We start from the raw sequence: 25,350 nt of genomic DNA, 5'->3' as shown, positions 1-25,350 counted from the left end.
TCTCCAATTAATACTCACAGACAAAGATGGTGCTTTGATTTGCCAGATCTGAGCAAAGTATTATAGGCAATGGAATAGGGTGAGGGTTGAATCCCACCAAAACCGGAAAGCCAAGTAGGGAAGATCTTTCACTTCGGAAATGGCGAACAATAGAAAACTCCAACAAGAATTTGTAGTAGAAAATAATAATAATCCAAATCGCATACTAACAACTTCCTAAATATCGCACATAAATACCCCTTCGGAGAAAACTTCCAAGGGTTTACAAAGAATGTTGACATGGCAAATACCAACAGATAATTAATAAAAGCTGGGCCCCTTTATTAATTAAATAAATAAATAAAATAAGTCCTCGTGATATTATTTAATTTTTAGGACAACTTAATTAATTATTCTAATTAAAATATTTTTATTAAAAATTGGGGACATGACATGTTCGATTAGACGCCAGAGTGCTTGCTTGTATTTGGAAGGTTGGCTGCATCATTAGGCCCATGTTCTTTGAAAAATATTAATGAAACAAGAAGAATTTACAACTTCCTAATTTGTAAGAATCCCTAGGAGAACTAACACTGACAAACATTGGATTTAAATTAGTAATGCAATTTAAAGACTCTTTCAGTTGTGTTAATGCCAGAATGATATTTATGGAATTTAAAATAACAATACTTGAAACATAAAAGAGATTTGCTGATTTAGCTTGCCAAACTTCTATTCAACACATATTTGCAAATAAATGACAATGCTTTTATGACCAATTATTTTATTCCAAATTATTGAAGAACTTGGAACCATATGAGCTTGACATAATATCCTGCATAATATTTTAGCTTATATACAGAAATGATGACTTACAAAGGAACTGTATGCTGACAATCATCATTTTGGAGTAAATGACGAATGTATTAATGTTAGGAATATGAAAGAAAATATCATTGTGGGTTGCATTTAGAATTTACATAATTTTATTTCTTGTTTTTTTGAGAATTAAGTTTTGTTGATGTGGGGTGAGCTGCATACTGAATTCATTTTCTTGCTTTTACAGTCAGATATTAAGCGGAATATGGATGCTGGTGAGGAGCGCTTCAATCAGCTTTCAATAGAGGAGCGAGGGAAATTCGATGAGGAGACAATGGTCAATGTCAACAGCATGTTAAAGCGTCAGCCAAGCAGAGTTAGGATGGGGTCAGATGTATTTGCCAATGAGTATATTGTGGTAATTTCAATTCTGAAATATTTTAATGTAATCTTAAGTGTCTCAATTACACGCTGACATATTATTCAAGGTTGAATTAGAAATCACTAAATTTCTGTGGTTTGATTAGTTGCATCCTATAGTTGGTGGTGCTATTTTCTGGCTAAGATTTAAATTTCATTTAAAATTATGTCAAAATATACAGAATTTAGAATCTAAAACCAGATACCACACCCTAAAGACAATGCAAAGAGTTCCATGATGTTTTTGTGGGTGAAATTATCTTTGAAGACAGTAGTGATGCAGTGTGCCAAGAGTTCTAGAATGCAATGCAAAAGGAATTTGAGATGTCAATGCTTGTTGAGCTGTCTTTCTTTTTTGGTTTACAAATGGGAATATTCATATCCCAAACCATATATAGATAAAATAAACATTGAACAAATTCAAGATGGAGGAATGCAATCTGGTAAGTACACCAATGCTTACTGGGTTTAAATTGAGCAAAGATGATGAGTTTTCTTTGACAAATAAGACCTTGTATAGGTTCTGATTGGTAGTTTGTTGTATGTAACTACTTCTAGATCAGATATAGTGCAAGCTTTAGGCATGGTAGTGTTGATGTGAGTTTTGTTCCACTACAAAATACAAAATCAAACACTCAATGTTTCCGAGTGAAACACCAAATATTCAATTCTCTCTTTATATAAGGTCACTTCTTATGCTATGTTGCAAGGTAAAATTATGAAATGACTTCAAGGTTCCCTCTATTGTGGATACTCGCTCAAGGAAATAACGTGATTTTCTGGATCACTTAGGTGACTAACAATACTTCATTCAAGACTTGTCAACTGCTTTCACTTCTAAACATTTAGCTTCATAATGTGTAATCAAAATATGCTTTGATTTTCAACCTGACTTCAACTTAAATTTAACCTCTACAGCTACTACTACTTTTGACTCATGATGGAAAGAACTGGAAGTATGAATTAACTTGGACTCTACTATATATAGCTTTATCAATGACTCCACACAGCTAGTGCAAGCTTCTAAGGATATACTCATGGTTTTCAAATCAATATCTACCTTTCTCAATCCTATTAATGGATGGAAACTAAAAATTGGATATCAAATGAAGTTAAGCACTTTCACTAGCTCACCACGCAAGGCACTCCTACCACAAGCAAGTGGCTAGTGGCTTAGTTTATATCTGAGTCAAGCAAGCAAACATCCACAATTCTTTATCCAACTAAACTACTTCTAATCAACATGAAATTGAATCCTACGCTAAGTGAAGATTGTGGATCATGTAATAATTCAAACTTGATCAAAACAATCTGCCATGCAAGACACGACATTGAAAAATAGAGAAAATTTGGCATTATCTTAGCAGTAGTTCTCCACCAAGTCCTGTTTTACAAATGAGAGGGGTGGAGTCTATATAGGAGCCCCAGTTACAATGAATAGCCAAGATTGATTTGAAATCAATGGCTCAGATTAATAGAAATGAAGCACCATAAAATGAGCCAATGAGAAAACTCAATGGCTTGGGGGGACTAATAGGAAGCAAGGAAGCTGCCTAAACATCATATAACTCATCATTATGAACATGTATGCCTCTTTTCTCTTGCTATCTTTATCTTAATTCCAATTCCTTATCCTTGGGATTTCTTCATTGTTCTTGGACTTCTTTCTCTTGGATGTCTCGACTTTGTAATACTTGAACCCTTTGTATTTCCACCTTCATTGTCCAAAATTTTATCTTTGGACTTGATCATTTAGGCAATCCCTTCAACACATTAACATCTTCCTTGGCATATTAAATCTTCCTCAATCCATTTACTTGTATGAATCAATCGTGCCCTTTATGGGAATCTTGTCTTGAATTCTTTCTTGCTCTCGGCCTTAAACTTGTCCTTGTCTCCTTGTCCACGCTCCTAGGCTAAATTTGGTGTTAAGATCATCCTTGACCATTCCTTGGTGTAATTGTTTGATCCATATGGAAAATTGATTCGAATAGGAGCACGTTGATCTCCCTGTAAGATAGTCCTTTTTCTTCAAGCATTTATTTAAGTGAAAGCTGAGTTGCATAGGGACACAAGAATGCCCTTGAATTGAATCCTTGAACTTTGTCCATGAATTTCTTTAAATCCAGACTTGTCCCATGCTCCTGCTTGATGAAGGTTTGGTTTTGGAATAATTCCTTCAGCATGATCCTTTGGTTTTCTTTCCTTTATCTTTGCTTTGAAGTGCATTATCTTGAAGTGTTGTCATCGTTTGATCTTGACTGCTTCAGGTCAGTCCTCTTTCATTGCCCTCCTTGGCCTTGAGCTTGAACTTGTCTTCCACCTTCCTTTATTCACTTCCATGCAATTATCCTTGCCTTTGATCTGGACATGTTTCCTGGTACAAAACTTGAAGTCAGTAAGCTATTAAAAGAACTTAATATTAATTTTTCAAACTTTTAAGTCCTTGAATTCAATGCAATCAATACAAAATTGTATCCAATAAGTTTGTGAATTGAATAAGCATCTGGAGGAGAATCTTAGGACATTAAATGATCAAATATAGCCAAAATCAGATCCTAAAGACAAAGACTTCTTATTTTTCCTGAGGACAGCGCATAGCAAGTCTGAGGACAACATAAAATCAGTCCTAATCTCCCAATAAGTTCATTAAAAATCACGATCCATGGATTTATATGCAAATTATGAATCAAAACACCAACCAACCATGGTCAAAATCCATCTTTCTCCATAAAGACAAACTTAGACTTTCTGAGGTCTAGTCTGAAAATCACCCTCTCTGGATGAATTTAGTCCGCACTATTGTTGATCCTTCCCCAAAATACCTCCCAAAGACTCAGCAACAGCCGCCTCGAAGATTGGGTAAGTTGGTAAAGTATGAGATTTTTTTTCCAAATTGCCCCTATTTTTAGTGTTTTCAGATCCATGTTGTATCAGACCTTATTTGGCCTCAAATGGGTGTAAAATCAGTCTCAAATGGTCTACAATGAAGATAGATTAGCTTTGAGAATCTTGATAAACTCAAGAAAGTTTCTTAGAAAGAAAAAATTTATTGGAAGTTGGGGGAGTGGGGGTTTTAAACTTAGCCCGAAAACTCTCATATTCAGCCCCTTTTACGCTTGCAGGCAATCAAGGAAGATGAGCTTTAACCTTGCCATTAGTCCACAATCAAATCCGGAGCAGTTTGTAGCTTTACGTATTTTATATGAATTTTTGAAAAAAATTATCCCTTATGAGGAAATCCTCAGATTTTGGTTGAAAACCCTTATCTATTAGTGCCTAGATGCCACCAGTCAGTCTCAGAAATCCACTTTCAGCCTTGTCATTTGTCTGCAATCATGTTTGGATAGAATTGAGAGGCTGGAATTCTCACATGATTTTTCAAATGAAATTGCCCTTCATGAAAAACAAATCTCAGACTTAGTCTGGAGACACCCTGTTATCAGCCCCTCTTTGGCCTCAATTTCATCCTACAAACCTCATAAATCTGCCCTACAGTGATCCGTAACAGTTTGGGCACGAGGAAAAATTCCAATATTGTTTTGGGCCTTGGCCAAAATCATCTCACATTTGTAATTCTCAGACTTAGATTTTGAGGACATGATAATGGCAGCAAACTCACCTTATTTTCTTCCCTTTGAAGTCTGATTTCACCTGAGATCAGATTAGCCAATGATTGTTGATGCTCCCTTTTGCTTAATTTCCAGCTCCTTAGACTTTCTTGTATCACCTTGAGCCACTTGCTTGTTTCTTTTATTTTCTCTAGTGGCTGTAGCTTCCTTTTAAAGTGATTCTTGGTTGGCCTTTCACCCACACTAGCAAGGCGGGATTAAACTTTTGTCTTCCAGAAGCTTGTAAAACTTTATTATATTGTTTTTCTTTTTTTAAGTTAATTTATAACAAAAAACACCACCAAGCAAAAATTGATTTATATAGGGACATGCGAAAATTAACTAAGTCCCTTTTTCACCAATCCAAAGGAAGAATCCACACTTCCATAGTACTTATCCACATCCCCTTTCTCGGTGTTCAAGTAGTGCAATCAATATATGCAAGGATAAATTCTTACGTTTCATTCATTGTAGTTTATGTCTTTCCTTTTTCACAAGTGGGGAATTTTGACCCATGTAGGGATAAGCTAGTTCCCATACCTACAAAAAAATTCATCTTTCCTAGTCATCCCAAAGGGGAGAAATCAACTTGTCTCTTGATAAATTCAGACATTCATAGGGACAATCCACACTTTGTATCCTAAAATCTGACTAAATGTAAACCCCAAGGGGAAAATTGTCTAAAATTTGGACTCTTCACTCACCTTATATCCTTGGATTCCAGGTGGGAAAATTGACCCATGTGTGGATAAACTCTTGACACTTCCAATTTTCTAGAGAAAAGGTAATTTAAAGTGGGGAATTTCATGCTATCTCCGGATTTTGATCAATGTAAGTGGGGAAATTCATAGTGAGTTTGGAAATTTGATCAATTAAAGTGGGGAAGTTTATAGTAAGTCCAGATTTTGATCAATTTAAGCGGGCAAATTTAAAGTCCGGATTTCGATCAAAATAAGTGGGAAAAACCATGCTAAGTACGATTTTGAATAAATAAAGTGGGGAAATTTGTAGTAAGTACAAATTTTGTGTACTTTTATAAAGAAAAAATGATTTTTCTTAGGATTTTTGGAATTTAAAGTACGAAAAATCAATTTTTATAAAGATTTGAAGGCCCTTATGCACAAAATATGCCTCTATAATGTATTTTGGACTATTTGACTAGCCAAAATTTAAATACACTTAGGATTATTGACTCAACCCACTACAACTTGATCTAGAAGGGCTTTAATTTCAACGTTCCCACTTTAAAGACATGACTTGATGACTTGATTTCTCTACCATTTCCCAGTCTTTAAAATCTTTGAACTACCAAATTTATAGTCAAAACCAAACTAACCTAACAACTACAAGCCAAAAGAGGGGTTCCTCATTCACAATGGGGTGAAAACCTCACTAGAAGTAGCTAGGTTTCATGCTGCGCCTTAGGAAACCCATGTCAAGGTAGTGAAAATAATATTTAGATATTTGAAGGCTATATTGGATTTGGGCTTGTGGTATCCTAATCATGATAGATTCCCATTGATAGCATACACAGACGTAGTTTGGACTAGAAATGTAGAGATTAAAAGAGCACAAGTGGTGGAGCTTTCTTGCTCTGTGACAATCTCATATCTTGCTTGAGCAAAAAATATGACGGAATATCCCTATCCACAACATAAGAAGAGTAAATTGCAAGAGATTCATGTTGTACCGAAGTCTTATGGATGTAATAGAATTTGAAGCAAGATAAGGCGGGTCGGGCACTGGGATGGGTCGCAGGGATACTTTAGGCACAACAAAAAAATGAATTTTAAGCAAATGAAGCTATATTTGATAAGCCTATTTCTATTCTTTATGACAATACAAGTGCCATCAACATGTCCAATGACTAGGTAATGCATTAAGGACAAAACATACCTCCATCAAGCATCATTTCCTAAGAGAGAAGGTTGCAAACAATGAAGTGAAGCTAGAATATGTTGATACAAAGGAGCAAATTGTGGTCATTTTTGTAGAACCCCTTCCAAAGGATACTTTTGAGAATCTTTGACAGAAGTTGGGAAGCATAGGTTGATGGGGAATTTTGAATCCCTTTTGCAAGAAAACTTGGTGGTCTTGCAAAGTTTGTTTTAGAGAAATTACAAGTGAGTTGATGTTTTTGGATTCTTTTCCTTTGCCATTGATGTCAAAGGGGGACAAAGAGACCCAAAATTTTGTAGATCTCAAGAGGATTAAAGAAGTCAAATGCTCAAAAGATTCATACAGAAACAATTTCATAGGGGAGTTTTAGACTAGTTTGGGTTGTGGTGGCAAGTTGGCAACATTTTATTGTTCGCTATCAATGATAAAGGGGGAGATTGTTGAACATTCTAATGCCCCCATATATGATTTCTTAGGGTTTTGTCTAATTTCTTAAATTGCAAGAGACTTCTTTCTATTTATGACTTGCACAAAATTCTTTTATTTTCTATAATTGCATGTATTTATTACTGGGATGGGTGACCTCCCGGGAAGTCCTAGTGCTTCACCCCTGTGAGCATCACCTAGATCCAATGAGTGCTAAGTGTTCCATTTATTCTCATGAGAGATGGATTCATGTTGAATCACTACTCATGAAACATGGGTCAATGAGTTTGACTCAAAATTACACAGTTAAATCCTGATAGCAATATCACAATTTGACTTGCTGTGGAAATTATCTCCTACTTATCAATTGATGAGCTTAAGGGGCTTTCTAATGAATGGTTCATAAGGCACAACACTTGGTGAAGGTTTTGCAAATGGGGTTGCAAGCTTTGGGTTTAACCATGGAGGAAACTCCATAGTTAGGCGTGCTCAGGCTGGAGTAGTACTGGGATGGGTGACCTCCCAGGAAGTCCCGGTGCTTCACCCCTGTGAGCATCACCTAGATCCAATGAGTGCTAAGTGTTCCATTTATTCTCATGAGAGATGGATTCATGTTGAATCATTGCTCATGAAACATGGGTCAATGAGTTTGACTCAAAATTACATAGTTAAATCCTGATAGCAATATCACAATGTATTTATTACGATTTGCACATCCGTCACTATTGATGTTATGCAAGAGTTATATTACCAAATACTAGTTCTTATAGGATTCTTGATGATGGTATAATTGCAATATGGTGGAGATTGCCTTATTGCCTTTGATCAATAAAGACTGACTTATATCTAAAAATGCTTATGCAAGATAAATGTTGATGAAACAAAGATTGATCTGAATATAATGAGATAGTATGGCTTATACTGATCTGAATATGAATAGAGATCTATTCAATAATTGCAGATGTAAACAAGTATTGATTTGATATTATAAAGATCATATTGATCTAAACATCGATCACTATGTTAGAAGGAACAAATGAATATGATCACTCTATTATATTGATTAACTATAGGAGATTAAAATGGTATCTCCTAAGTTAGATTATTTCTATATTTAATGGTCACTTCTAGATATTATCAATATCTTGTATAATAGATTCTTTCTATTATTTGTATGCTCCTTTTTAGAAACATCTCTCCTGTAATCTCTATAAGAACGTTTTTTTCTTTGTTAATAGAACATCCAATATTTTACCTGTTGTCTGTCTAATATGTTATCAAAGCTAAGTCAACTATCTTTTTTGAACAATTTATAATTTCTCTGTGAAATTATTAGTTTTAAAAAAATTTCAAACTTCCGTCTTAGCACCTAAGGTTTTTCTGGAAGATTTTCGTGGCCTTTTTCCATGGGTGTGGTCTCTACCCACACACATAATTTCCAACCATTGTTTTGCAGATTTTTGACTCCTTTTTCTTTCTTTGTGGCACTGTAGTTGCCATTGGCAAGCTTCAGCAATCCAAATTCCAGTCTTGATGTGTTTAGATCTGATCCATTTCCTTGGCATTTTCTACAAAAATGACGAGAGTGTTTTCATTTTTGTGGCTTCAAATGGGAGTTGTTCTTCTCCATTCGCTGTTTTTCTGTGTCTAATCTCTGTGGCCCTGTATTTCTGCAACCCATGGTATGTCTCAAGTGATGTTTTTATGCAACTCGTGGTTTGTATCTAAGTACGATGCCATTCTTGGCACTTTCTTCTGCTTGCGACAGGATCTTGTAGCCTTGCATTGATCCATTATTTTTTATCAGTATAGTGGTCCTCTTTGCGCACTGTTGGTAAATAGATTTGTCACTTTCAAAATCTTGTATTTTGGCGCAATGAATTAACTATGACGAACTGGTTTCCAACAGTTGGTAGGTCACGCAGAATATGACTTTCATCTGCATGTAGAGGGACGGCTCTGTTGTACGATTTAATTTGAATTTTACAGATTAAAACTCATATTCACATAAGGATCCATTGGAAAGCTCCTGATAATGAATATACAAACACCTCTCAGTAGCTTTGAAGATTAACTTGTTTAATATCACCTATGTAAACTGAAGGCTACGTTCATAAGCAACCATTAATGTGAATCTGATTTTATATTATGTGAACATCTATAAAATACCATTAGAAAGTTTTCCATAACATAAGCTAGGATATTGAGAATTTGCCTTAATGAATAAGAGCGAAATTTGTGAAGATGATTATATTCTAGTACCAAGAATACAATGAAATCACATCAATACAAGACAGTTTTATTTACTTTCAAAAATTGTTTTGCATTAGTTTGTGAAGCTATAATATTGCTGATCTCAAATTCATTAAGGGCCCAAAACTCCCTTTTACATGACTCCATTGTATTTATACTTATAGGCTTTTCCATCACAACTAACTCTAGGTTAGTAACTACAAAGTTAGAGTTTGGAAGTTATGAACACATTTTTGCAACTAACTTGTGCAAACTTCAACTTCAAATCCTAACTTTACTAAAGAAAGTCAACGTATTAACTAAAACCGAAATTTGGCCCATAGTTGACACCTTTACAGCATATACACATAATAACTCAAAATAGCATCTTTGACCAGCTTGCATAGAAACATCTTTTACAGCTAATTTTCAGGTGCTTGCAATGATATCTCTTGTTGCAGCTTTCTGACTGGAAGAATTTGCCTTATATGCTCTGAATGACTTGATAACTTGAGCCAAGGACTTATTGTTGCTAATGATTACACTCTTCATTTTCAATTTACATTTGTCATGATCCCGCTGAGCTCCATCCAGATCCTTGCCATAACCAGGAAGGTAATAAATACATGAATCTAATGCAACTGAGGTGACACTTAGACCCATCTTAACATCAACACTTGAGAACTGCTTATCACTAAATTCTAAATTGATCTTAGTTGCCACACTTGCTAGTATGGCAGACACATCTGGATCTTGTATTTGCCCGTTAATTGGAATGTCTTCAATGATCGTTGGTAGATTTCTCAAGGCTTTGATTTTTAGTTGCTTGTAAGTTTCCAAGAGTTTTTCTTGCTCACTTGTCAACTGATCCATACTTGTGCATTTCCATTCAATGTTTTCCAGCCACATATTGGTTTGATCATCTTCTTCACCTGGGAATAAGTTGAGAGACTTCACTGTATTGTTGTCCATCTGTTTTATTTCCTTAAGGTTACCAACAATCTCTTTCCAAAAGATTTTCTGTTCTTTGATGGCTCCCAACTCCTTTAAGATTCCCTGCTCTATTTGACTTGCCTTCACATACATTGCTTTCGTATTGTTAAACAAACTTAATGCTTTCACATACATCGCCTACAACTGATCAAAGGCATAAAGATAAAGCTCAAACTTTGAGATAGGTTAGGATGTGGGAGGATGTATACACGAGTTATTAGCCATTTTCAGCTCAGGAGTTGGGAAGATTTATCTTATTAGGATGTTTGAGATAGGCTTCAGTTTCATAAGAGTGATTCTAGATTTTGGGGGTTTTCAAAAAATTCTTGACCGAAACTTCAGGAGCATGCCTTCAATAATGTTACCTCTCTCAACCTATCTTGACTTTCTAAATTGAATTGAAGCTGGAGCAAGGATTTTCAAAATGTTTTGACTCACTTCATCACGAATCCCTTGGTTTCAACTCTAAATTCCTAATAGACTAAACTTTTTCTGACACCCCAGATAGACATTACTTCCTGGCAGGCCGAAATAACACAAACTCACTTCCCAAACTAGGAATTTTGAAAATTGTTGCCAACTAAAACCACCTAGGACTACTACTCCTGCTACTAAAGAAAAAGAAGGGGTCCCCATTTGCAGTGGACTGATGATGTGAAAAGCTCACAATAGGTTGAACTGAAAATTGTGGAAGAAGCATGTAATTATTAGTACCGTGTAAGAGCATTGGAAGAATAACTTGATCAGATAGAGAAGAATGAGACTTGGGAACTTGCTTTTGCTTCCTGACTGACTAACATTAACGTGATTGGTACAAAGAGGGATTCAGAAGCAAGCTGGATGAAAATAGAAAAGTAATAAGGAACGATGCAAGACTAGTTTGCAAGAGTTTACTCAAATTGAAGGTATTGACTTTGGCGAAACTTATGCTCCTATTGCCCGGATAGAGGCAATCCAGATATTCTTAGCAGTTGGAGTGTTTAAAAAATTCAATGTTTATTAGATGGAAGCTGATGATTAAAAGAAATGGCCAAAATAATGAGATTTGGATCTCTATTGGGCCTATAGATGCCTGACTGGTAATAGAGCAATGTTTGTGGGAATTACATTGATAACCTCATTGGGTCTATAGTCTATAACCTATTTTGGCCTTAACTACAACTTGTAAATTTAATTGCCAGATGCTCACAACTTATCTATCAATTCTAATCTCAACCTCTGTAACCTATTGTGGCCTTAGCCACAACTTGTAAAGTTAATTGCCAAACGCTCACAATTTATCTATCAATTCTAATCTCAACCTATATGATCAGCTTCTTCATAAACTGGTCATGTTCCCACTCCAAAATACTTTGGGAGTGGGAGTGGCAAATGGCCATATGCATATAAAACACAATATGGTTGGGATGCTCCCAATGTTCTCATAGGGCGCCTCCAAGCACTCCTGAATTAGCTCGAGTGTTCACTTGATCCTATTTATTAATATTTTGAGTAAGGACTATCATTTGACAAGAAATATGTTGTGTTGACAATATATCTGGCGCAATCTTTTGTTTTGACTAGACTTCCTGCTGACTTGACTTGACAATCTTATTCTTTAACAGACCAAATTAGCAATCGAGACACCTTTAACCAGGTTTCAATCAGGAATGTCTCTGAAATGGAGCTTGTGGGTAGGAAACCCCACCCCCCTCCCCCCTCCCCCTATTTGTTTAAGAAAACAAAATGGAGGGAGACAAAAAAGAATATTGCTTGGACAACTTGGATAGTTTAATAAGGATAGGCTACAGTCAATGAACAATCATTTTAGCAATGATGATGTAAATGATCTCACAATGAAATAGGTTTATATTGCTCAGATGTGGAGGCATATTATTTAATATTGTCCAATCTTTGACTCTTGTCAATTTGCACTAAGAAAATAGGTTTCTTTATTTTGGCTTGTGTGATGGGGTTATGAAAGCCCAATTCTATATCATTTGATAATTTGAGGAGATATATAGAGAAGCTAATTGCTTTATCGATATATATATCAATATGTGATGTTAGATAAGTACTGTTTGACAGATGTTTAAACATGTAGGAAGCCTTTGTATTAAATCTCCTCCCATCCTCAAGTCTAGCATTATGTTTTGCTTCAAAAGTTGTTATAATTTCATATATAATGAATTTTATTATATAAAGAATTTAATTTTTTCCCTTTTTTGATGTTCACGCTTACATAGAATGATCACAAAGCTTTATATGAAATCCTATATATCCTTTTTGTATGGTTCCATCCATAAGATCACCATATATACAATACAGCCGTAACTGAATGTATTGTATCCAAGAATGGAAAAAATTGCCACGCTGTTAGGTGACCCAGCCTGTACCAAAATGGGCAACTTATATTTCACATATTAATTTTTAAATTATAATTAATAATAAAATTTTAAATAATAATATCTAGATATTATTATTGTTTTAACTTCTGAAAAAAATAATATTATTAATTTATTATTATTATTAGTTAAGAATAATTATTGAAAAATTAAAAGCTCATAAAAGATGGTGGTCGAAAATTAGAATAATAATGGAGTCAAATCCATTTCTAGTAACCTTTTCTGGCTCTATACATACACTTGCAGCTTTTCTTCAATTGCTTCCAAACAGAAGAGGAGAGTATTTAAGGAAATTGTAGGTGTCTTTTTTTGTAGTTTTAGTCCTTATGCAGTCTGAGCTTTCAAGAACATTATCATTTCATAAGAGAGTAGCGAAGCACCATTGGTTGTTTTTCTTATTTCAAATATTCCTTCTCTGGTTTCTTATCTGCATCATTAATTTGAATTAGTATCTCAAGATTTCCACATAATGAACCTGCACAATAATTGGCAAGTCCAGTATGCTAACAATAAGTTCTTAGTTTTTTGGTTTCTACCATTTATCAGTTAACTCTATGAGAAATTATGTCTGGACTTCACATCACAGGTCACTATTCTTGTTGCTGCTGAGGGGGAGCACAAGTTACCAATAATCAAGAGTAGTGCAGATCTTAAGGAGGCCTTGAAGAAATTGGGTTCCATACCATCACGCCAAACATTGGTAATTACATTAAAGAAAATGTTTTACATTTCAAATCTTACAAACATGTTTCAGTTATTGTTGAAATCTTTATTTTTCAACACTGATGTTTTTAATCGTCTTTTATGTTGCTTAATACAGGCAGTGGAAGTACTATGGACTCCCCAAAATGAATATGATACACTAATGGAAAATGAGTTATTGCAAGATTACCCACTTTTACGGCCGCTATGAGTGGTAATCTAAGTACGGTTGCCTGTATCCCATATTATTTATCTGCCCTAGAATACAACTTATTGGATATGAAGATAGAAGAGTTGTAGAATGGAGAGTTATAGATTGCTTTGAGATATTCCACGTTATTATGTACTATTTTTTGTACAGCACAATGCATAGTCATATGTATACTATAATTCAGCACACTTCCTAAAAGCATATAGTCTATATTTCATAAATGCCCCCTTACCTATCAAAATAATGCTATTAATTGAAGAAATGAAAATGAGGAAGCAGAGAGAGGATAAAGTAACCATTGAGATAATTTTTCATCCATGGTTGGTTATGATCTTCTTCTGCCAGGATTGGGGTCTTTATTGCCCAGTCAATGTTGACAATGTAGATGCCCTCATAATGGGCTTTACTGTTGCATGCATTTGTAATGAGGACTCTGGTGCATGATTGTCAACATTGCAATGTCAAGCACAAGTCACACAAATGTTGTCTTAGATGAGTTAATTAATCATTGCATGATGCAAAAAGGTCATGCTTCTTTAAGATATCTAGGCTGAATATTATCTTCTCAATTGTTACTGTTCACGACAAGTCAAAAAATGTATTTTGACATGGCGTTTTCTCAGAAGTCTTTAAATGTGCAAGGAATACGAGTTTTTCCCCCATTCAAAAGAGCATTTTCTTTAAGATATTCAAATCTGCCAGGAATAGCTTAGTTTGTGATAGCTGACAGTATTCTCTCAATAAAATTTAAATTTGATAAGTAAAGATTTTGTCACCCATCATAGCATTTTCTCATAAATTTTTAAATGTGCTAGGAATAACAATTTTGTCAGTCGAGAGCATTTTCTTAAAAATCTTCAAATGTGCTAGGAATAAGAGTCTTTGTTGCTTGACATAGTATTTTCTCAAAAAGCTTTTAAACTTCTCTAAGGAAAAACAGATTTTGACTTGGTATTTTCTCAAAAATCTTTAAATTTCTAGGGCTAACCTTTCGTCGACTCTGTTCCAATATAATTTTATGAATGACCGATTTCATTATCAATGTTGTTTTTTATGGATTAATTAGGTCAACCTATTCAATTTTGAGGCTATATTCCTTCACGAGGCAAACTGCTGTTCACTGCCTTCGAACATATATATATATATATAAAATAAAGCAATTCTATTCTGCTCCCTTTTTTAATTCCCAGGCCTAACTCTGTATCAGAGCAAGGAATTTCGAATTTTATCACAATCAATCTAAATCATATCATTATCTAAGTATGGCAAATGCAATTAAAAGTTCGTATTTAATTCTGTTTATATTTAATTGATAATTACACATATAAAACGGCAGATCATGCTTCATTTCTAGACGTCGTTCATGCCGGCCACCTGGCGCTTCCTTCTTTCTGATGCTTTCTTTAAAGGTTTGTTCAGTCAACGCCATTGTTTATTCTGATGCTTTTTAAAGAATTTGAGTGCTCAAAGTTACCTGCCAGCTGTTGCGAGACCATTTAAAGTTATTTATGAGAATTTTGATGATTCTTATAAATTTGAGCTTTATGATTTATGAAAGCCATTGGTCTGATGTTTTTAAATTTTTTTGAAATCTTTTATTGATAAGAATTGGAAATTTCTAGCCGGCACATCTTTTTTAAGAGCTCAAATTTGCACCTTAAAATCTATCAAACTTCTTTAACTTTTATGAAATTATAAACGCCATAAAAATAGACCCTCAAGTAACAATGTACCCTCATGAAATACTACATCTAAGCGGCTTAAAACGGGGACTTATTAAGGGCATCAGAATACAACAGTTATTTGAAGATCGTAACAAAAACATTCTATGTCCAATCGTACATTTGTTACTATAATGGGGTGGTTGTCCGCCAATACAAAAATCTGAGGCAGCCGGTGGATTTTATGCTGTCAGCACAGCTGGTTACAGTTATATGACATTTGTTTCGTAGTTTTTAGTCAAAATTGCACATGGTGTTCAGACTATTAGCATTCTGGGTGCAATTTCATATAATATGTTGTTCAGGTTCGCGTGAAAAGCTGAATCTTTGCATGTTAGTGGGCCATCTTGTGGAAGACGAATTGGATAGTCTGCATGGAATGATTCCGTGCGGAAAGAGAATTTGTGTGAACATTTCGTACGAGTCAAAAACTGGAAAGTTTAGAGTGAAATGTTATTGGGTTTATGAGATTAATGATTTATTAGTCTATGAGGAAATTAATTGTAGTCAACTAAAAATGGTCATCTAGAGTATGAGCCTTCCATTTTTCCCATAATTTATCTAATGTTTATAATGGTTATTTTTTATCAAATCCTCAAAAATCTATTTATTTGATTATAACTTATGGTATGGCCATTTCATCCCAAGTTCATATTTAATTAAAAGAATGTGTCCCCTTTTTAATTAAATAAAATTCTCCACTCATCTCTTATCTTAAGTGTGCACACATAAAACATTATTCCTATTTTAGAAATTAAAAAAAAAAAGATATTTTTATCTATACATGAATGCACAATTTCCTATGTCAGAGGAATCTTCTATTTTTAAAATAACTTTAATTCTCCTTAACACATTTCAAACTCTCTCAAAAGTCAATCATTAATTGTGATTGGTTGAAATGCTTGTGCACATGGATCACTTCCACTTGCAAACTCCACCCTTGATTACATTCATCTTGCCTCTTAATCTCTACCGTCTATTTTTCTTTAAAAGCGAGGGCTCTTTCCTCATTTAAAAAATCTTAGTCTCATGCTATTGTTATGCTGCAGGGTCTCTTGGTGATTTTGGAGACTTGGAGCATTCTTGCAATTTTGCATTTTAGCTTAGCTCTCATTATACTTACATTATGACATATCTTTTATCTTAGTTTCATTTATGCTTTAGCTTAATTCTCTTTGTTAGCTTGCATTTCATTTAGAATAGCTTGCATTTGCATTGCATTTTATTCTAAATTCTTGGATATTGACACTCTTGTCTCTACTATTTGAATCTCTCGTTCTATGGTGCAACTTACAAGGGTTGCATAGTTTGGTTCATTTGAGAGCCACTATCTCATAGCCTTTGCACGTCATAGATAGAGAGCTATAAGCCGGCTCTTGAGACTCCTTCCATGGGTTCTCTCAAGAATAATGGTTTATAGAAGTGTGACACTTTTATGCACACACTAATATTTTTAGTAGACTCCAATTAATTTGTCCAATTTTAAAAAATCAGATTCTAAGGATTGATAGGGTTTTTATTTTAAAAATAATTTATATTGATTTATTCTTGTTTTCCTATTTCTTATATTTCACTCGCTTACAATAAACACAAGTTGCTGAAATATAAGAAATTGTATATTAATTGAAATTAGTTTAAGAAATGAGGTGTAAGGTAGCACACTAATTGGTTTGAGTTGTTTAGCACAATATGTTAATTCTTTGTTATTAGTTGGGGGGTCAACAACAATTCGAAAAATAATAATTATGTTTTGTACTTGATAAATAGCATCCAATGGTTTGGCATTGCAAATGATAACAAATAAGAAGACACTTATTTTGAAAAGAGATATGAAACTATAGCCTAAATTATTTTACAAAATTGATAGAGATGTATTAGACAAAGCAAAAACAATCACAAAAATCAGTAAATCAAATGCACAACTCATTACTGAAAGCCATTAGATTATTGTGATAACATTGAGGTAATAGACACTTAATCAAACAATACTCAAACTTATTGTCTCCATGTAACACTATATAGTGTTAGAAAGTAAAGTCCACCTAGACAACTAAGAGGGGGAGAGTGAATTAGTTATGCAACTAAAACAACTCTCAATACCTTTATTAATTCTGAAACATGTAAAAAGTAGATGCAACAACAATAGAAAGATAACCATACACATTAACACCAAATTTGTTAACTAGGAAACCCTTGATTAGAGGGAAAACCTCGGTGGGAATGATGCCCACAAGATGATGTATTAATATAATATTCCTTGCAAAAGGATGGACCATGTTAGAAGTCAATGAAATACATTCAATACATATGAATCTCTGTTGGGAGATTCCAACCCTGTTAGGAGTTGAAAGAAAGACATAAGGAACCATTATCCAAACAACTTCAACAATATCCTCACTAAATAATACAAGTGTACATCAACAATTGTTCAACAACAACTTCTCTTGCCAAATACAACTCCTTGTAAGCTCACCCTGCCTCAACTGGACCAATCTCTGCTCTGATTCAAAATATATTCACATTCAAGCTCACACAATACAATAAACAATATCCACACTAGATCTCACTTTCAAGTTCGCATAACAAAGTTATCTTACTAATGACTACAACCAAGAAATCAACATTTCCTTTATAGGAAGTCCTAAAACAAATTATTGAGCCGGCCTTAAGACTTCACCAATTTTCAATAATACTATAGGACCAACTGAAGATATTACTGTTGTAAAAAAAGCCTGCATCTATAATCAAATAAAAATGGTCATCTAGACTGAGCCCCCTTCTTAGCATTTTTTCATAATTTATCTAATGGTTATTTTTGATTAAATCCTCAAAAATCTATTTATTTGATTATAACCTATGGTATGACTACTTTATCCCAATTCCATATTTAATTAAAAAAACATGTTCTCCTTTTAATTAAATAAAATTTCCCACTCATCTCTTATCCTAAGTGTGCACACATAAAGCATTATTTATATTTTAGAAATAAAAGAAAATACATTTTTGTCTACACATGAATGCACAATTTTCTATGTGAGAGGAATCTTCTATTTTAAAAATAATTTTAATTCTCCTCCACACATTTCAAACTCTCTCGAGAGTCAATCATTAATTGTGATTTGTTGAGATGGTTGTGTACATGGATCACTCAAGATGTATTCTCCTCCCTTGCTTATTTCTCTTTTGCCTCTTAATCTCTACCGTCCATTTTTCTTTAAAAGGGCATACTCTCTCCTCATTCAAAAAATCCTAGTCTCTCATGTTATTGTTATGTTGCAGGTTTTTTTGGTGACTTTGGAGACTTGGGAGCATTCTTGCATTTTAGCTTAGCTCTCATTCTACTTACATTATGGCATACTTTTTATCTTAGTTTCATTTATGCTTTAGCTTAGTTCTCTTTGTTAGCTTGCATTTGCATTGCATTTTATTCTAGATTGTTGGATATTGGCACTCTTGCCTCTACTCTTTGAATCTCTCGTTTTATGGTGCACCTTGCAAGGGTTACATAGTTTGGTTCATTTGAGAGCCACCATCTCATAGCGTTTGCACATCATAGATAGAGAGCTATAAGCCAGCTCTTGAGACTCCCTCTTCCATGAGTTCTCTCAAGAATAATGGTTTATAAAAGTGTGACACTTTTATGCACACAATACCCTTATCAAAAGTTTTTTACCTAAAGACAACTTTGTGAAATATGGAAACAACCTCCAAGCTGTGGAACTTGAACTATGAGGTTGAGTCTCTTTCTTTTACTATTAGGATGCACCTAAGTACTTCTTGGAAGGGAAAATGGGAGAAAACATGCATAGAACCATTAACCTAATCTATCTTAAGGAGGTGATACACCAAAATAGAGTGTTCAAACCAATCTCTGCCCATGCATGCACACTTGAATTATTATGACATCAAAGATATACAAATTTAGACTTGTTTAAATCCATCAATCACATGCAGATCAGACAACCATAATGAATAACACAAGAAAGAAGAGAGTTCACTTATATATCATTCATAGGTCAAAACATATACAATCATGCAAATTGCATATAGTTACAAATCATTGAAGAGAGGCAAACATATCTTGCACAGTCATCAATGGATGAAAGAGATAAGGAAAAATGTCATTAGGTCCAAAGGCAAAGGGAATTTATAATGAACTTGCAAAGCAATATCAGAGAAACAAAGAAGATCGACTAATACAAAGAATTACAACTTTGCTTTTATAGTTCAAGCATAACTGAGATATTTCTGACTGAAGTTACTCCACAAACACTGCCATTAAGTCTTTTAGAACAATCAAGATGATCTAAACAATAGATCTGATCCAGTACACTTGTAGAGGCATGAAAATCATGGAAACCCTGATTGGAGTAAACCCTAAAGTGATAGAAACAACGCCAATCAATGGTAGAACCCTCAAAATGGACAATTAAGCGGTGGAAGGAATGCCTCTACATTGTTTCTAGCACAACAATAACTCTAGGGTGGTTGGGATTGATTGGAAAGATTGGATCATGTAAGAAACCCTATCTTCTCCCATTTCTGGCTCGACAAATCAGCAAAATTAGCAGGTCAACCCGATCAAGCAGCCAAAATGAGCCATGTGGACCAACCATGTTATTTCTTCTGCTAGTTGGCAAGGTCCTCATGTGTTGACCGCTTCATCATCTATCCCTTGCCGCCTTTTTAAACTTAACTACTGACGGCTTACAACACTATTAACCTTAACTACGATCTGACTGTAGTTGTTACCTTTCAAATTGGGTCCGTTGTGCATACATGTCAACCTCTCACTTTGTGGCATGAAATAACTACCTTGCATCTTCACAAAGAAGCAAAGTCATACCCATGGATCTTCTCACATCTGACATCTCCGAAAAAGCAATAAACTTGTTAACATAGCAACCAATAGGAAACATGGCCCCACACTAGCTCATCTGACATCTTGTCCACTTCACCTGCAACCCATAAAAGAAATAGGACCCACCTGCCACATGTCAATCGCTTGCTTTCTCGCATAATTTAAAGTCCTTGCATCTTGAGAAAGTGAGGAAGTGACAACCCTCAAATGATCTCAATCTGACAGTGAAGAAGTTGAACCAACTAGTGACTATGCTAACCAAGGAAATGAGCCCAGTTTGCTACGTGGCAACATGTTGCTTTGTCGCTATGACAAAAGGAACTATATTTTTTGATGACGACAATGTGACAACCATGGATTCATCTTGATTTGACAATGGATGAAACACGGGCCCACAAAGAATTTAAATCATGCATTGCTTAGGAAATAAGGCATAAACCAAGGTCATAAAGTATTTATTTTATTGTGCACTAATATTTGAATATTTTAAATATGTGAATGTTACTGTGTTTGAATTCAAATATCTCCATTTTGGCAGGAAGGTGAAATTGACCAACAATTCTGCAACTCAGGGGGGATGCAAGCTTGCTATGCATGGACCAGTAGCTTGTGCATCCATTAGGCAACGAAGTCATAAAAATCATGAAGATCTGCTTAGCAAAACCTTGAAATTGCTGAACAATATGCTTAGTAAAACCTCAAAACTGCTCTCTGCAATTGTAAAATCGAAAAACACAATTCTGCAACCTCCTTAATACTTCAAAACTTGGCTATCTCTTAGAGAGACAACTTGTACTCGACACTTCTTGAAAACAAGAAAGAATTGAAAGCAAATTACTCTAACTATGTACATGATTTCTATTAGAGGCAGGGCTTGAGGTATATTCCATTGACTAGAATAGGTGGAATTTCAACATTAGGCCTGCTTAACTAGAAAGCATTAGCTTGCTTGCATCTAATAATCATGTAGGGACCACTCCACAGTGCATCAAAGTTTGAGTGCCTCCCTGATTTTGCCCTATCTGCATCCCACTTTAACACAAGATCACATTCTCTGAAAATTCTAAACTTAGCATTCCTATCAAAACTCTTTTTCATCTATTGTTGGTATGCTTCCAAGGTTTGCATGGCCTGGTGTCTTTTTTTCTCTATCTCCATCAATTTTGCTATTGTTATAGACATAGCATAATTTCCAATTAGTTCCAATTTATGGGCTAATTCCAAGGATGGAAACTCCAATTAGATAGGAAGCCTTTCTTCACTGCCATACACTAACATGAAAAGTGAGTTTCCAATAGCCCTTTTAGGTGTCATTCTGTCAGCTCAAAGGGCAGTTATTTATTTTTGATGCCAACACCTTTGGTTGTCTTCTATAGCCCTTTTTATGATTCTAATTAAGTTTTCATTGGAGGACTCAGCCAAGCCATTACTGTAAGGATAGTAATTAGAAGAAGTGCTTAAGTATATACTATGATCAACTGTGCATGCACAAATAAGTATATACTATGTTACAAGGTATATACTTAATTCAACAAGCCCATCTAAGAATTCAACAACTGAATTCTCAATAGAATCTTTTAATGCGATTGCCTCTATCCACCTAGTAAAGTAATCTGTAGCAACTGGAACCCATTTATGACCAGAACTAGAAGGAGGATTAATAGGACCTATGATATCTAATCCCCACTGGGCAAATGGTTGATAAACTTGAATAGGATGGAGTGGAAGCGCTGCAAGCCTTTGCTTACCTAAAAAGAAGGCACATTTTTCACACTTTCTGATATATCTATGACAATCATTGAACAAGAATGACCAATAATATCATGCCCTCATTATCTTCATGGTAGTTGTTCTTGCTAAAAAGTGACCACCATCAGGACCATCATGAAGCTCCTTAATCATTCTATCAGCCTGGTTTGTATTAATGCACCTTAACAAAGCTCTATTGAAGTCTTTACTAAACAGGAAACCATCAACAATGGCATAGGGAATGGACTGCAATCTGAACTGCCTTCTTTTTGCCCTATCCAATCCCTGAGGATATCCATTGCCTGACAAGAAGATCATCATGTCATCTATCCAATTCCTCGTATTCCCATTTCTGGCTTCTTGTTGTTCTCTTAGTACCATAGCAACTTCCTCATCTAATTCCTGAGATGAGACCATTTGCTTGCACAATCCTTTTCCTCTTTAAAAATTTGGTGATCTGAATGTTAACATCATACTCCATCAACTTAGTGATCCAACCCGCTCTTTTCTCACTAATATCCTTGCTTAAAAGGAAATCCTTCACACTAGCATGAGGGACCAACAAATGGATCTTGTTGTGTGATAGAAGGTGCCTGAATTTCTTCAAAGCTCTTATGATTGAAAGGGTTTTCTTTTCCACATAACTATACTTTTCTTCATACTCCTTAAGCCCTTCACTAAAGAAAGAAATGAGCTACTCTTCATTCTTGTCATTTGATTGAGTCAAGACAATGAAAACACTTAACTCACCTCTAAGGAATAAAGAATGAAATCTTTCTCAAAATTTGGATTAATGAGAGTAGGGGCTGAGGCTATGGCTACCTTGATCTCTTCAAAACTTGCTTTCCCTTCCTTAGTCCATGCAAAGGCCATATTCCTTTTGAGCATAGTTGTAAGAGGTTTCACCATGGTAGCTAAATTAGGAATAAATCTCCTCACAAAATTTATCCCACCAAGGAAACTTTGCAATCGTTTTTGTGACTAGGAAGAGAGAGAGAAAGTATTGCCTTTGTTCTCTCCGGATCAATTGTCAAACCATCCTTGTGTCCTAACAATTTTCCTTGATTAGTAGCAAAGACATGCTTCGATTTAGGGATACTCCATACTCTCTACATCTTATGAATACTCACTTAAGATGGCCCAAATGATCTGTTACATCCTTTGAATACACTATGATACCAAGGTATACCAACACAAACCTTTCAATCATGTTCTTGATGGCCATCTCCACTACCTTTTGAAATATGACACCTGCATTTGTTAGCCCAAATGATATCTTACTATAAGAATAGGTGCCCCACTTCATTGTGAATGTAGTCTTGTATCTGTTCGAATCCTTGACTAACACCTGATTGTAACCTAAGAATCTATCAAAGAATGAAAACCTCTCTGAACTACTGACCTTGGATAGGATCTACTCCATGGAAGGAAGGGGATGATGATCCTTAAGGGAGGCTTGGTTAAGGTCCCTAAAGTCTATACATAGTCTGATTTATTCACTCTTCTTCCTAACAAGGACAAGGTTAGCTACCCATAATTAGTGCTTGATAAGAAAAATTATATTAGCCTCAATCAACTTGGATAGCTCCTTTCTCATTAATGACTTAATTTTAGGATTCACTAGCCTTTTCTTTTGCATAACAAGTTTGACATCATCAACTAAATCTATGGTATGTTGAAACAAACTTGGGTTGAAACCCTTTAAATCATCATATGTCCAAGCAAACAAATCATTAAATTCTTGACATAGATGAACAAAACTTTCTTTCTCAGTTTAAGAACATACCTTCCTCATGTTTAGAGTCTTTCCATCAACAACCATGACTGATATGTGATCATCTTTATTTGCAGCAAGGTTCATACCTCTATCTCTTATTTGGTCATCATGATCGAAGACACTCTCTAAGGTAATGAGACCCCTAGGCAACTTGTTGGAATTGAGGTTAATGATATGATCACCATACTGATCTTGTAGTCTAGATTGACTTCTCTATGAGAACTCTACCTCATTCTGCAAGAAAATCACAATTTGTGCATCAAATTCAAAGAATTTCCAATTAACATTATTATCAAGGATAGCAGGCCTAACCACCACTCTAATCTTCTGTTTCTTTTCATCTTCAAGGCTCTTTGACACATCATAAGATGCACCAACTACTGTAAGTCTATCAACATGTCTATTCTCTTTCCTAGGGATGCTTTGAATATTAAATACATTGAAACCTTCAAGAAAATCCCATACTCCATGTTTATAAGACTTGAGCAAACTATTTTTGGTGACATTATGATTTCTTACTTGATTAACCACCAACTTACTATCTCTATAGACACTTAAGTTTTGAATTCCTCTTTTTTGAGCAAGTAGAAGACCTTGAATTAATGCCTCATATTCGGCCACATTATTGGTACAACTGAATTGAAGCCTAAATGAGAAGTAGTACCTTTCTAGTGCACGAGAAAACAACATCACACCAGCCCTTGATCCATTATTATTTCTTGATCCTAGGGTTTACTTTAGTGGCAAATATTCACCAAATGGCTATTCTCACTCATCGAGGACCTTGAATTTGGCAATTTTTTGGGCACTTTTTGGGTGGTGACATGACCTGCAATTTACAAAAACTGGGTCCCATGCTCAAACCAATCGCCAATAATGATACATAATCAAATTTTATTTTGACGATGACTTTGCCAATGGAATCTAATCTTTCCACATGGTAAATTAAATGTTTTCACCCACAATTTCTAAGGCATGTCTTAATTGATGGTCACATTCGCCAATCTATGGTCAAACTTTAAGTCGAGTTATAGGTAAAGTACATATATTTGACAAGTGTCTCTATTCTGGAGACTTTCTTAGAAAATTTGTATCCTTCTAATTTTTGGCCCGAAGTAGATTATACTATAGACAATTATCGTTATTTTGAAAAATTTCTCTGAAACTTTTTGTACTTTAACCTTTTAGCCCAAAATGGGATTTAGATCGTTGATTTAGGATCATTTAATGGACATTAAATAGGGATATTGTATCTTGAATGATAAAAATTTATGGTTTCCATATTTAAAAAAAACTTTTGGTCACGATTTTTTGAAATAATTAAAGATCTTCCACAGTTTTACAAAATTATCATACGAGGGGAAAACAATTGTGAATAAAATTAATTTTTTTCCAAATTTTGAAAAAAATAAATCGCCAATTCAAATTAATTTTTTGCCCCTAAAATAATGTTGGATTTTCCATGATTTTATACATTTTTCAAACGGGGAGTTTCTTAGAGTTATCCTTGCTTGATCCATCAAAGTACATGCTCCATATCCCACTTGTATCCTCCTGGTTCTTCAC

General features: G+C 34.8%; 1 protein-coding gene across 2 annotated transcripts in view; it reads left to right on the top strand.

Moving 5' to 3' along the window:
- The window catches only part of LOC149564226 (myelin-associated oligodendrocyte basic protein), a 103,873-nt gene extending 89,432 nt beyond the window's left edge, over positions 1-14,441 (top strand). For both annotated transcript variants that reach the window (XM_089827296.1, XM_089827297.1), the window contains exons 4-6: positions 1,046-1,216; positions 13,350-13,463; positions 13,584-14,441. In XM_089827296.1, the coding sequence (XP_089683422.1) occupies positions 1,046-1,216; positions 13,350-13,463; positions 13,584-13,676 (378 nt within the window). In that variant the 3' untranslated portion in view covers positions 13,677-14,441. The remainder of the gene's footprint in view (positions 1-1,045; positions 1,217-13,349; positions 13,464-13,583) is intronic.
- Positions 14,442-25,350: the final 10,909 nt, after the last annotated feature.

This window comes from Cupressus sempervirens, chromosome 4, assembly GCF_028749045.1.
Source record: "Cupressus sempervirens isolate cs-2001-9-10 chromosome 4, ASM2874904v1, whole genome shotgun sequence".
NCBI classification, from domain to species: domain Eukaryota; kingdom Viridiplantae; phylum Streptophyta; class Pinopsida; order Cupressales; family Cupressaceae; genus Cupressus; species Cupressus sempervirens.
Note: the sequence above shows the minus strand (reverse complement) of the source record. Positions and strands in the feature narration are given on the sequence as shown.